We start from the raw sequence: 15,144 nt of genomic DNA on the forward strand, positions 1-15,144 counted from the left end.
ATAACCTTATCCATCTATTGTTTTCATAATCTGTCATAATGTCTTACGTTTAAGATGATTCCCATGCTTTCCCTGATGAGAAGGTTACAATTTTAATATCAAAGATCCCTATGGATCACACAGGTTGTAATCCTTTGAAACATATGTAGGAATAAAGTATGCAATTATAACATGCGTTTTCTCCAATCCTTAAATTCTCATATATATATACACACACACAATGGGCTACTTTCAGTTCCAGTCTACGAAATCCACTCAGAAGGCTTTGGTCAGCCTGAAGCCATATTAGAAGACATTTGCCGAATGTGCCATACAATATGTGTAAAGTAATAATGCTGGAAAAATATTACTTACAGATAAGTATTTTCCACTGTTTCTGCATTGCAAATGAAGATTCTCTCCTGTAGCAGAGTGTTGAATGTTTCTTCTTGAAGTAGTTTGTAATAACTGTTGACTAAAAAGAGGACAACATTCAGCATGTCACTATGACACAACAGTATTTTATTGGAGTCTATTTGATACATGCTTTATCAGTTAGGCTTCTTAAAAGATAAAGGAAATAAAAGAAGAATCAAATAATTAAAATGGAAAAACTGGATATTAAAATTACAGAAAATAAATGAATAAGCACAGAGAACAATGGAAACCTAAGTCATATATAGTAGTATAGCTGGGAGAAGTGAGAGGAGCAGTGAAGATGGAAGTTGGTGGGGAAATGAGGAGGGGAATGGGGGAAGTTAGGCGTAAGTGGGGGAAGTTAGGGGTCAGTTGGTGGGGGTAGTTCGTAGGAGAAGTTAGTGGGCAGTTAGTGGATAGTTAAGGGAACAGTTAGGGGGAAGTTAGGGGTGCAGTTAGAAGGAGCAATTGAGCGTGGGGGGGGGGGGCAAAGACACTGTTATGGGGGTGGCACACTCTCTAACTATGCCACCGGTCAAGGATAAAAACAAGATGGACATAACAAGACCTTCAGCTGTCAACATGAAGGTCATAGTGGTAAATACACATACATACACTTTTTTTTTAATCTTGATATGGATGAGGGGGAAATGTTCATAAACAGAGGCAGAGAAAGAGTGACATGAAGAAGAGATGAGATATATGAGATGAGTCATTATGGAAGGAGGCTGTAAGCCAGATGGTTTGACAGATTACAGGCAACTAGAGATGTAATACACACTGGGATGGGCAGCAGCAGGAAACAGCATAGACATTTGTAGGAGATTGTTGTGTTGTGAATGAGACTTTGCCAATTAGATTAGATAACCATCTTATGGATACATCTACGATGTGTGTGTGTGTCTAGTAACAGCATCATTCCAAATGTGTGAGTAATACTCCATTGAAGATCTCTCTTAACCTTTTTAGAGGGTCAGCAGCTGATAAGTTTTTTCTGACCCCAAAGACAAAGGTTAATCTTTAAGATGCAGATTTCACTGTATTAAGTCCATAGTATTACCAGGTAATATTATCAGAGATTGTCCCTCAGGTAGCTATCAACCCTTTCTATCAAAAGCATTTTTAAACTCAATATTAGGGCAGTGAGCTGGCAGAAAATACTTAGTGGAAAAATACTTAGTGGCATTTTGTCTGTCTTAACATTCTGAATTCAAATTCCGCCAAGGTTGATTTTGCCTTTCATCCTTTTGGGGTCGATAAAATATGTAATAATGGAGTGCTGACGTCAATGTAACCAACTCACCCCCTCCACCGAATTTGCTAGCCATGTGCAAAAATTTGAAATCAATATTATCAGAGACTGTGAGGTCTAACATTGACAGCAACTTTTAGTATTTAGTTATGGGATAATGAAGATTACAAAGGATGAAGTTTAGTTGAGGAGAAAGGAGGTGCTAGGTTTAAAAGTGGTGCAATGGTCTAGGAAGTACTTGAAGGTGAGAAGACCATCAAGATATATGATAACAGGGTTTCAGGATTTAATATTAAAAGTGTTCTGGAGAAAGGAGGATCCAAGGATGAGGCAGGAGTTGAAAAGGTAAATTACAGGAATAGTGACATAGATGGAGGAGGGAAGCAGCAATGGATAGGAAAATTCTATCAAGCCATTTGGAAGTGTGACGGGGCAATTGCTAACAGAGATGATGGTGAGGCCAGCTGCTTTGATTACAGTATTATTGTAGCAGTGGAGTTGTAAAAGTGTGGTGTGTTGAGCTTGGGTGCTGTTGAGATAGATAATCACTTAGGAAGGTTGAAAAGGTCCACCATGAGGATTTCAGATTAGCCTGGAGCTGGTGTCCAGTGGGTGGTTGATAACAAAAGATATATAACAAATATTTGAGCATCCGGTGCTGACAGTACCAGTTGATGTGATTTTTTTTTTATCTGAAGTTTGAGCTAGGGGTTAGTTCTGGTTACAAAGAAGTTTCAACTGACAAGTTTGCATGCTACAGGTTGATAAAAACATTAGGAACATTGTAAATAACTTTAACTTAATCATGTACTTTATCGTGTATAAATAACTTGAGCTTTGTCATGTACTTTACAATGTACTTCATCATGTTTTATAAACAGCTTTTGGTTCACATACTTCTTAGCCAAAAATATCTCCTCAGAAACCACGTTTTTGAGTTCTCTTTCATTTTGTCATCAGTTTTATCCAAATCTTGTTGAGACATAAACAGCCAGGAAGTAGTAACACAGTCATTAATTTACAGCTGCCACGCCCACCCCACCTTCACAACCCATTCTGCAGAATGTATTTCTTTCTAATGAATTTCTCACAATACAATAATCCTCAGCTTTCCAAACTCAGCATAAGAGCACTTATCTCACTCAGTCTATTCCTTCTCTTAGATCAGAAGTGATACCTCAACATTTCTTCATGTCTCTTTACCCTTTTTTCAGCTGTTTTCAATGGGCAAGTTACTTGTTATTTTTGCCATTTCTAGTCTTCCATAATTGTTTCTTTTAGCCTTTCACTTACACAGTTATGTTAATACATTGGTTTTCAGTATATTTGGTCATCATTTGTAGCTATAGCTGAATCTGTGAAACAAAACCCCATTGACTGAATATAAATGTGTGCCAAAATGAGCAGATCTAACAAAGTGAGCTCGACTATTTTCATTGGCTATAAATTACCAGTCAGCATGCTCAGTAGTTTCCAAGCCACTTCTTCCCTGCAGCCCAATGTATATTATAAAAGAAGCTACTTTTGGAAATTAACTAGAAAGAAAAGCTAGTTGGCTCTAGCTCATGGTTGATCTCTGAGCCAATGTATTTTAACATGTACATACACTCTCTCTTTATTTCTCTCCCACTTCCTGCAGTGGCCAGCCAACAAACAGCACATTGACACACACTCTTTCACTTGTTTAATCTCACTGTAAGACAACACAAAGGTGTTTCCACATGAAAATGTGAACTGAACTTAACTGTTGTTTTCTAAACATTACTTTATGAAAAAAAAAATTTCTTATTTAACAGAATAAGGTTTTAAAGTTTCTTATTGTAGAGTGGTGGAAGAATTCACAATGTGTTGGAGGAGAATCCAAATGAGAAATCGATAGAAAAGATTATGTGAAGAATAACATTTTATTCAAATAAAAATATATTATTCATCAAGGCACTTTGATCTGATAGTTTTTACAATAAGTGTTGAAATGTTCTTTCCTAATAGGTTTCTTTCAGTTATATAAAGAATAGAGTTAACAAAGTAGTTGAAATGTTTGTTTGGGCACAGGGTTTATGCTGAATTAAACTTGTTGGACCAATTAATCTCAGGATGCAAATTCATATAAAAAATGGATCTTGTCAATGAGATGAAATATTGGTTTCACATTTTGGCACAAGGCCAGCAATTTTGATGGATTGGATAAGTCGATCACATTGACTCCTGTGTTCAAGTGGTATTTATTTTATCAATCCTGAAAGGATAAAAAGCAAAGTTGACCTTAGTGGAATTTGAACTCAGAACATAGGTTTAGACATAATGCTGCTAAACGTTTTGCCCAGTCTGCTAATGGTTCTGCCAGCTCACCACCTTAATGGGATGAAATATTAAAAATTTTGGCTATGACAAGGATTTCTTTAGATAGTGGGAAATCAACTATGAAAGACTAGTGATACCAAAACCACTACATTTCCTTATTTTTTTTTGTCATTCTCTATTGGGCCATCTTGTCCAATATAAAATTTTAAAAGATGAAGAAAACAAAACTTTGTTGAATTAAAATTTCAGTTTTTTATGGCTGTTCTCCTTATCTTCCTGTTGTTAAATACAAATGACTACATTCATATTTGTTTTAGCACTTAATTAAAGTTTATTAACAATATAAAGCAGTTAAACATTTCTTTAGATGGATTCTTAGAATTCTAACTATCTATTCTTTCCAAACATCAAATATATAAACATTTCTGGCATGCTCTTATTTCCCCTATGATATTTCTGCTCCACTCATGCTACCATAGGAAAATGGATGTTAAATGGGCAGATGGACGTCTTATAGATTTTTTTCTAATAACTACTTCATTTAACTCCAGAAAATGTATTCATCTTGAAACTGAATACATAATTTCAGTGTTCTGTTTGCAACTTGCCCTTATAAATCCATAAGAATTGTGGTTGCAATAAAAACAAATATAAGGTAATTGCTGAGACAAAGGAAAATCATCATTTCGGAATTGATAGTTTTCTTTTCCCCCCGCTGCAATTACAGGTACTTTTATTTACTTTTAGTTTTATTATTATAGCATTTCATTTGGATTACTTGTTGTTGAGTGAATTTTACCTAATACATACCTTTATATTAGGCAATGAGTAAAAACAAGAAAATGACAAAATCAGAGGGAAAGATTTTAACATAATTATAATTATAACACTTGAAAGGAAAGGAAAGAGTCCTTAACTTTTCCTTCACCAGAAAAAATGGCAAGAAAAGAAAGAAATCAACTTGTTTTATATATTTCAAAGACTTTTAGAGGTTTTTTGTTGTTTTTTCTCCCCACATAAGAATAAATGAAAAAAATCATTGATGGCCCCTAAATGGTAATTAGAAAGTTACGTAGCTGAAGGTATATTCAATGTTATTCAGTAAATTTGGCAGCTAAAATATATTTAGGACCATGGACAGAATGCAACATGGAAGACAACTTCAGGCAGACTCCACATCTCTATGAAGTGTCTCCTAGATCACGTCTTGAAGTTTTTACAGCTCATCAAAAGACCTTTAAGTTAGTATTGACATGTTTAGTGAGAGAAGCATTAAAAAGGCAGCTAAAAATGTAGGTAAGAAAAAGATGGGGTGAGGAGAGGAAGAGCAACTCTGTCGAGTAATTTTAATTGTTACGGGAGATAACTCCGACCGATATTGCAATTCACCGTTCAAAATGAATTAAAGGCGGAAGAGAAGTGTAAATAAATGCACAATGTTATACACTGGTTCACATAGAAAAGTAGAGGGTTGACATCGATAATTATAAGAATACACATTGACTGTTTAATCTTCTAATTATTAAATATGTTTTACTTACATTACACTTTAACTGTCAGAGCATAAAGTCCAACACAAATTTAATCTTTCAGTGTTTCTCTTCTTCCATACCAACATTTGTTATTAAATATCGATTTCTTAGCTACTGCTTATGTAAAATTACAGAGAGGCTACACTTCGTGAAGTATCATTTAAAAAAGGCATGAAACCCACCCGAAGCAGCCTTACTGTGTTTACCGATGAAACAAGAAATGTTAGTCACCAATTAGAGCTGTTTTATCTACCGAGTATTTCAATGTAAATTGTCTGCATAATGTTCTTACCTACAAAGCCAAAGCTTTATGTCATCACTAGAAATAGCAGCTACATTTTTCTTAAGTCACAGTCTATTATCAGAAATAAAGGACACACTTAGCAGTGTATACCTAGCGACACAATATCTTTGATAATAACTCTTTAGGACCTAGACAGACCATACGAAACACTCCGAAAGTTCTGTAGTACAATTATTGAACACACATACATACATTTATATATATATTAGATAGATAGATGCGAATATATATATGTGTGTATGATTTTCAGTTCATGAACCAGGAGTGTTTTCTCTCTATAAGACTTAAAAGTTTAAATTAATTTTGTTTTCGAACAAACTATTCAACTGCAACCGAGTTTTGAGCGCCAATAGTGCGGGGAAAATCCACACACCCACTTCTGCTGACGAGCTCTGAATTTATGTTAAATATTAATGTATGATTGCGAGCATAATAATTTCATTGCAAGGTGACGTGATAGAGGTTCGATGTGTGAAGTTTTATATGGCAGAGATAAAGTGAAAGGGTGGTAGAGCGGTGAAGAATTAAGGAAGAAGAAAGGCAAGCAATATTGACATGGGAGAATCGAAAAGGTAACAAAAACAATGGCTAACGTTATTGGTGTTACGTCATGTTCATGTGATTAATATTGACCAATCAAACGTAAGAAGCATTCTCGTAATGAGCAGAAGGGAAAGTACTTTCCAGGAATTTCGTATCCGTATTTTACTCGACGTACTTAAATAATTCATTGGTGGATCACATTTTTGTTTTAAATGAGTAACTTATTTTAAACAGTAATTGGGATTTACATTTGATATTTTTCAATTGAGGTGATTCATTATTTACTTTATTATTGGAAAAGCTATACGAACCAGTCATGGATAATCTCTCTCTCAGTAAGTGTTTTTTATTTTTAATAAATGTAAATATTAGCAATGTTAATGTTCAACTACAAATTAAATTATCTCATATTATTACTTAAAAACGTTTTTCTTTTCAGTATCAAGTTGTTCTTTGATCATAACATATTTCGATCTCTGAGTAACATTTCCGTTTCATGATCAATCATTACACTCCAATTAACTACATATAAGATAATAATTATATATATTCTGTTATTATATTTAAAACCTTCATGGGTGATTATCAATTACACGATGTTGTTTTATCAATTATTTCGCATTAAATTCAATGTCAAGAAATCTCATTTTCGAGCAGACAAGGGTTTTCGGTTTCCGGTTTCATGTTGATGTTTTCGTTTATGCTATCGCTATTATACGTTTATCTTATTTTCATTTCGAGCGATCTATGATTATTATTTAAAATATTAGCGATCAAGTAGTCATAAATCACCCAAAGCATTTGTTAGCGTATGTGTTTACACATTCTAATTAGCTTTACCAGGTGTCGTTTGTCTTGAGGTAAGACTTGAGTGTCATGTTTTAAGTTGTTATAACTACTTCAACCCTATTAATAACCAATTAATTAACTATTTGATACTCTAAAATAATAGATGCAGTAGTCATGTCGATCACCTATTCTTTTCACTTTCATTAAAAAGTGTCTATTTATAAACGAGAAAAACATCTCTTTATAACACTGAAACTAACTGCGAGTGTCATAACGATGTCTGATATACGCATAAGGCCACAGATTTCGGAGGAAGAGTTCGCCGATTAAATTGATCGAATTAATTCACGGGTACTTTATTTCATCGAACCCGGAAAAGTTGAAAGGCTAAGTTGACCTTGACGAGACTTAAATTCGGAATATAAAGAGTCGTAGTTAAATGCTGCAAGACATTTTATTAGACATTACCGATTCTGCTAATATATTGACCCATCTGTGATGAAATAATAATTACTTTTGAGATCTGCTTTTATAGGGAAGAAGTATTATCGATTAAAATGACCACTTATAATACTACAATATATTTGATCGATTTTGGATGAAACCATGGGAAGCAGATCTGACTTTTAAGAGAATTTAGACACACACACACACACACAAAAAAAAAACCGGAAACGCAAAACACATAATTTCCTTTAAGGTTCAGTAAATTAAGTGAACTGTTGTAATTTTGTCATCTGAATTTTTATTGCCGTTCCAGTAGGAAATAATGCATTGTTTTCGTCTGAAATAATTACAAGATGTATTTTTCTTCCGAAACATGTACATAATATTTACATATTCCCTGCTCGGCGAAGGTAAAGAATGCGCACACCTGGTGTTTAGGGTTTACGGTTACGCCGAAAACGGGTGATGTGCGTATTCTTTACCTCTGCCTCAGGCTGTATACCTGTCGTTGCCCAAGGTAAAAGATTGCTACAAATTACCTAGGATTGTATTAATTGAACACTATTGCATTTTAAAATGTTATCAGTGATTTAAAGAACAAAATTATTTTCAATGCATGTTTAATAGTCCGGTGTCCTGCTAAGGCGATCAATATTAATTGTATATTTCGTAATTTCAATGTGTAAATAGCATCTATACTATAACGAAATATATATAACTTAACCATGTTAAATAAATTAAGTGAATGCGAAGACAATTCTATTTTCATTTAAATCTGTTCCAGAAGATAATTATGTTTTATTCTTGAAATTCTTTAATTTGTAAAATAATTTGGAAAATGTGGAGGTACGTGGATATCAGCTGGTGTAACCTATCTATTTATAATTAAAATTATTGTAATAATGTGCGGAAACGAGGGTGCTTAGAGAAACCCACACATTCAAATACTGGAACTGTATGTAATACATGCAATGATTAAGAAATGACATTAAGATATGGAACAAACCCTAGCGTATATTAAAATAGATCTGTACCCATCGTGGTTGTAATAATTCCGAACATTTTCATACCAGCATCTCAGTATATTCAGTGTTTTTAGTTTTATCAACAGGGGCATAAAGAAAAATATTTGGGGGTCTTCCAACACTTGAATATCGTATATAAAGTTAGCCATTCGAAAGCACTATTTATTACTCAGTGTCCTGAGTATGATGATAAACCACATCTGACAGTAAAGCCTCTGATCGGAAGATTGGATGTTCTGAGGAGTGTGGAATACCCTCTTAATTGCCGTTGTTCCAAGGTTCACCCTGACCCAGGTCGGTAACACCTGTTATGGGCAAATAATGAACTCAGCAGAAGAAGGTCACTCATCAACACCCCAATGCCACAAATAGGCTAGGCTAGCAGAAGAGCAGCTTTGACTTAAAATCATCCTGCCAGTTGGTTTGGCCGAGGAAAGCAAGGCCTCATAGATTGGGACCTATAACTTCAGAGGTGAAATCCAAATGTCTGTGTTCTTGGCAGATTGGTGCAACTCCTTGTCTGACTTAGCATGTCACACAATGTGTGCCACAAAACAAGAACCTGGAACCATAGTGTGTGGGTTTCAGCCTGGCAAGCTGTCATTCACCTCAAACAAATTCAAGTCAACAGCTCATTTCAGACCATCCCGTCCATCTTCTGCTTCAATCTTGCTCCCTAAATTTTCAAAAGTCCAAAAGCGATGGGATAAGGATGTCAGAAGCAGACTGTAGTCTAGTCAGTTATTACTAAAGATACAGCCTAGCAACTGTTAGTGTTTTCCTTTGAGATTTGTTATCTGACATGGCTAAGTCTGAAACTGAAATCACCTAAATCAACATGCCACATCTCCCAGTGAAAATTAGTAGTCTTACTGACATGTAGCATAAGTTTCTTAATAGTTGTTCTGTGCCAACATGGAACCTTAACTGCAGCATTATTAGGGATTTTTCATTTTTGATAACTGAAATTTGTTGGGCAGGAAACTTAGAAGTTCCAGTGGATTAAAAGTTTCAGCCTTAAAATGAACTATATCTTCCTGGTCCAAAACAGTATCTATTGCAAGAAGACTGTTTTCCTGGAAGTTACTGTGGCAGCATCCAAACATTATTTTTTTGCTCCATCACTTGTGAGTTAATGTTTTTGCATGTTGAAGAATACATTCAATATCAATTTATCTATTATTTTCACCACTGCATTTATAGGAGGTGGGTTCATATTGCCATTACTAATAAGAAATCTTCCCTCCTCGACATGTGACAAATGTTTTGCAAAATGACCGCCCAGCTGTTCTTGAAATGATTGACTTTTATGTTTGTATTTGATGATTTTAACATTGGTTCAAAGTGATCATGATTGAAAACAAACATGGATTTCATTAGTTTTTATTCTGTTTTAGACCACTGACAGGTTCTTATAGAAATCACCTAGTAATACTACTGCTACTTATCCCATTTCAGATCCATTGTCCTGCAATGGTCTGTCCAGGGAACTTCTGGGTTCTCTTGCGAGCAATTGTACATTTTTCTCAGACAATAATTTGGCATCACTCAAGTGTTCTTGTGAGTGGGTACATTTGTGCCTAAGCCTTATGGGAGTTTGAAAGCAGAATATGTTGTACAGCACCCAGGAAGGATTGTAGTAGCAATACTTGAAGAAACAACTGCAGTAGCTCTCCCTTTACGTTGTTGGATTTTAGTATACATTAGATGGTCTGGAATGTTTTTGTAGTTCCATCATAAAGATACAGTGAGGAAAGTAGTGACTATGAAAATGTACTAATTGGCGAGAGAGTGATCAGCAGTCATGTGGTCAATGTTTGGTAAAAATATTGTGTTTCTGTTGAGTTTGTTCCCATTGATGTTGACCTCAGTTATAACCAATGTTTAGAGGAAATTCATAGAAATGAAATACACTGCCTTTATTCTTTTACTTGTTTCAGTTATTTGACCATGGCTATGCTGGAGTACTGCCTTAAAAGGGTCTTTTTTAGTTCAAGAAATCGACCCCAGGACTTATTCTTTGTGAGCCCAGTACTTGTTGTAACGGTCTCTTTTGCCAAATCACTAAGTTACATGGACATAAACACACCAACATCAGTTGTCAAGCAATGGTGGAGGGACAAACACAGACATAAAAACACACTATAAATATATATATAAAATGGGCTTCTTTCAGTTTTGATCTACCAACAAGGCATTAGTCAGCCAGAGACTATACTAGAAGACAGTTGCCAAGGTGCCACGCAGTGCAACTGACCCCAGAACCGTGAAGTTGGGAAGCGAGCTTCTTACCACACAGCCATGCCTGTGCCTTTATTTGGATTAATTTTGAAAATTCTTTCCTCTCACAATAGAGAAACATTTCTCATGGCTCCAGCAGACAAAACAGAAAAGGCATTGCCCTGAAAGATTGTGAGGGAAATATGTTGGAAATATAAATATAAATATCAAGAAAGCAAACTCTAGTTTACAATTAAACCTTGGGAGAGGCATTATGCCGGTAATACACATACGAAAACTCTAGTTTCTTTTTGTTGAATTTTGTCAAAAGTCTCAGAATAGTCTGCTTTCTGGTGTGTTTTAAGTTTCATTATCATTTGCATTTGCTATTGACATGTCAACATTATATGATACCTTGTTCAGAGTTTTTATTGCAAGATTATTGACTTCAGTGTATTTAGATTAAAGAAGGCTGTATTTTCTAATTTCTTAGCTATTTGTATCCTTGAGCTTAACAATAAACACTGCATTGTAGATTTTATCTATGTATTCCCTATGTCTATACCAGAGTCTATCTGTTGAGTTTGATACTTAAAATCTTGGCATGGTCATCATCGTGCTGAACAAATGCTAAAATGGGTTGAATTGTTGACTGCATTTTAACAGCAGAGCTAAAAGATTCCTCTCTGACTAAATTGCAGCCAACTAGGCATCATTTTCTTGTAATGGAACTATGAAGAATGTCTCTGTAGGTGGTACAAACTTCCTCATTTACTATTTGAAGATCTTGAAATGAATTTGAATGCAGTATTCTCAGAAGTTGTAAAAAGGAACATTAATATTGAATAATGGCATGTATGATAAACTATCTTTCAATGGCACTGTCAGAATTTATTGTTAGGTTGGCTTTTATTAGTAGTGCTTTGCTTTCTTCATCTCCATTGCTTGTCATTCCAAGTATAGTAGGATGACAGCCTATTATATATGGAATATTTCAGGGATCATAATGACAGTCCATCTTGACAAGGGCTGAAATTCCCTTGGATTTTGTGCTTGCAGTTATTGGAGTGAAATAAACCAATTAGTAAATTTCCAAGAGGACAGCAAGTTGTAGAGTGCTGCATTATCTTCATGAATGGGGAAGATGAAAAAGTCAAGACAGTCTCATTCATGTCTCATTGTTATTGATTCAGTGTCCTTGCTAGAATTGGGTAACTTCATTGCAATTGTTTTGAATCATCTGAGAAAACATTGCAATGATAGATGCTATGATGTCATATTTGCAGGCAGATGGACTTTATTGAATTGCAGCAGTTAACACTGATGTGTACATTACATTCTTGGTTATTCATCTGTTGTCAATATCCTACTGTTCAGTTTAAGGCAGCGAACTGGCAGAATTGTTAGCACACCGGTCAAAATGCTTAGTGGCATTTCATCCGTCTTTTTGTTCTGAGTTCAAGTTCCACAGAGGTCAACTTTGCCTTTCATCCTTTCAGGGTTGGTAAAATAAGTACCAGTTGAGTACTGGAGTCGATGTAATCGACTATCACCCTCTCCCAAATTTCAAGCCTTGTGGTTATATGAGAAAAGAATATCATATTGTCCAGCCAAGATTTAGTAGCTTCAGTTCTCTGTTGTTCCTTTCTAAGAGGAACTACTTTAGCCATTTGGGTCTCTAAAGAAACTGTTTGATGCATTTGTTGTCTTCTATGCAATGTGAATTCTTGCTGATATTACCTCAAGGACCATGCTTTTAACAATCTGGCTTTTAACAGTAATGAAGAGCTCTTTCTCCTAGCAAGAATGTTGTAGCTCAACTTGTATAATGGAGTCAATTTCCTTGGAGTGAATCTTGTTTGTTAACCAGATCAACACGTATGCATGTGGTGGCCCTTCTTATTCTGAGAGAGGATAAATGAAATATTGTACATCAGTTTCTAACTGAAATATTGGAATGAAAATTTAAGGCAAATTTTAGCCTAAAAGAACTATGTTTGCTTGTAACCATGATTTGAACTTGCATTCTCAAAATTTGAATCCAAATTTGAATGAATCAAAATTGGTTGATATAAAGTATGCACATACCAGAAATAATGGGAGAGAGAGAGAGAGAGTACAAGAGAAAAAGTGGAATAGATAACAATGGAGAGTGAGAGGGAAAGAGAAAGGAAGAAAAAGACTTGAAATAACAAAATTTTCAATGAGAAACTGAAAATGAGGTGGAATAGCAAAGCACAAAAAATTCATTGCAATATTGACCGTTCTATACTAAGAAATACTATTCACTGTCCCCCGCCTCACTCTGTATATGCCCAGGTTTTCACCACTCACTTCCCCATCCCTCTGCACACTCTAATCCTGTACCTTTTGCAATATCTTGCCACAAATTACAACCTTCGAACCTCAAGGGTATGCCCTGGCATGTCCCACCATCTATATCTCCCTCTTTCTTTACTCAACCATCCCTTTTATATTCTGATCCCTGTCTGTTGTGAATATACCCAGTACTTTGCCACCATCTATGTCTCTCTCTCTATCTCTCTCTCTCTCTCTCTCTCTCTCTCTCTCTCTCTCTCTCTCTCTCTCTCTCTCTCACTCTCTCTCTCTCTCTCCTTCACTTCTCTCAGGTTGGGTAACTATGTATCTCCTTGCAGCAGCACACCTGTTTCTGTCTTCATTCTTTCTCTCTCTCTTTCTCTCTTTCGCTGGATAACTTTGCACCTCCTCTATAGCAAGACAATATTTCAGTCTCTCTGTCTCACTATAACCTTTAATCATCTGATACAAGATCATCTCCTTCAGTGCCCTCTCTCTTCACAAATGATTTTTGTCTCGCAAGTTACTTGATGGCTCTGTCAGTGCAGGTGCCACTTAAAAAGCATCCAGTCCACACTGTAAAGTGCCTGGTGTTTGGAAGTGCATCCAGCTGTAAAAATCCTGCCAAAACAGTTACAGAAGTCTGATGCAGGCTTCTGCCTGGCCAGCTCCTGATAAACCATCCCACCCATGCCAGCATGGAAGGCAGACAGTAAATGATGATGATGATAATGATATATATGATCTTCATCATTTAACTTCTTTTCCATGTTTGCTTGGATCATACTGGATTCATTGAGACAGATTTTCTGTGTCCTGATACTCTTCTTGTCACCAACTCTCACCTGTTTCCAAGCAAGGTAATAGACACCCAACCTATCATACAATTAGTAGCCCAGACATAGTAATAAGCCTTTTTTGTTTTACAGAGATTGTTCAACATGTCAAGACATGTGGAGAAACTTGGACATGCTTTCACAGTTGACTACAAACATTCAACACCACTTGTATTGATAGTGAGGCTATTTACAGTCAGCAGACATGATGGCTCACTTGCATTTAGTGATGCTGCAAAGAGAGACTTGAGATGCCACTAAGAAAGGTTGCTAAATGAAGAGAATGAATGGGAGAAAGAGAGTCTACCAAACGTCAACCCAATAGAGGGATTAGCTATCTGAATTGACAGTACCTTGGTAGATAAAGCAATTAAGGGTATGAAGACAGGGAATGTCCCGGCCCCTCAGGAATCACTGCAGAGATGCTTAAAATATCTGGCTGTGTAGGGTTAGTCACCCCTATAGTCAACTAGGTGATACATGAAGGAGTCATACCCAATGACTGGTGCAGCAGCACCATAGTCAGCTGCTACAAAGGAAAAGGTGACGCATTAGATAGGAATAATTACAGAGGTATCGAGTTGTTGGATCAGGTGATGAAAATCACTTAGAGGGTCATAGCCCAATTAATCAGGGAGAGAATTAGTTTAAATGAGATGCAGTTTGGGTTTGTGCCAGGGAGAAACACCACTGATACTATATTTCTGGTAAGACAGCAACAGGAGAAATTCCTTGCCAAAATAAACCTCTGTACCTGGCTTTCATTGACATGTAGAAAGCCTTTGACAGGGTCTCCTGATCCCTTATCTGGTAGTCAATGCAGATACTAGGGATAGATGAGTGGTTAGTGAGGGCTGTACAAGCTATGTACAGGGATGCTGTCAGTAAGGTGAAGGTTGGAGTAGGGGTTCACCAAGGATCAGTCCTCAGCCCCCTCTTATTCATCATAGTCCTCCAGACAATAACAGAGGAATTCAAGAGAGGATGCCCCTGGGAGCTCCTCTATGCTGATAACCTTGCTCTAATAGCTGAGTCACTACCAGAGCTAGAGGAGAAGTTTCAGGTGTGGAAGCAAGGTCTAGAATTGAAGGGCCTTAGAGCCAATATATCAAAAGCCAAAGTCTTAGTAAGTAGGAAAGGTGTAGGAGGTGTATGCTCTGAGAGTGTAGCTGCTAGAATA

At 36.1% G+C, this 15,144-nt stretch overlaps 2 protein-coding genes across 2 annotated transcripts in view; one reads left to right on the top strand and one right to left on the bottom strand.

Annotated features, from left to right (window-relative positions):
* The window catches only part of LOC106873911 (carboxypeptidase Q), a 36,492-nt gene extending 30,200 nt beyond the window's left edge, over positions 1-6,292 (bottom strand). Inside the window, exons 1-2 of the mRNA XM_014921444.2 lie at positions 5,491-6,292; positions 355-454 (exon numbers count right to left, since the gene is read on the bottom strand). Coding sequence (XP_014776930.1) covers positions 355-382 — 28 coding nt within the window. The 5' untranslated portion in view covers positions 383-454; positions 5,491-6,292. The remainder of the gene's footprint in view (positions 1-354; positions 455-5,490) is intronic.
* A 77-nt stretch (positions 6,293-6,369) lies between these two features.
* LOC106876150 (putative transcription factor p65 homolog) overlaps positions 6,370-15,144 on the top strand; it is a 59,313-nt gene continuing 50,538 nt past the window's right edge. The window contains exon 1 of the mRNA XM_052971793.1: positions 6,370-6,663. Within this exon, the coding sequence (XP_052827753.1) occupies positions 6,645-6,663 (19 nt within the window). The 5' untranslated portion in view covers positions 6,370-6,644. The remainder of the gene's footprint in view (positions 6,664-15,144) is intronic.

Source organism: Octopus bimaculoides, chromosome 11, assembly GCF_001194135.2.
Source record: "Octopus bimaculoides isolate UCB-OBI-ISO-001 chromosome 11, ASM119413v2, whole genome shotgun sequence".
In the NCBI taxonomy this organism is placed as follows: domain Eukaryota; kingdom Metazoa; phylum Mollusca; class Cephalopoda; order Octopoda; family Octopodidae; genus Octopus; species Octopus bimaculoides.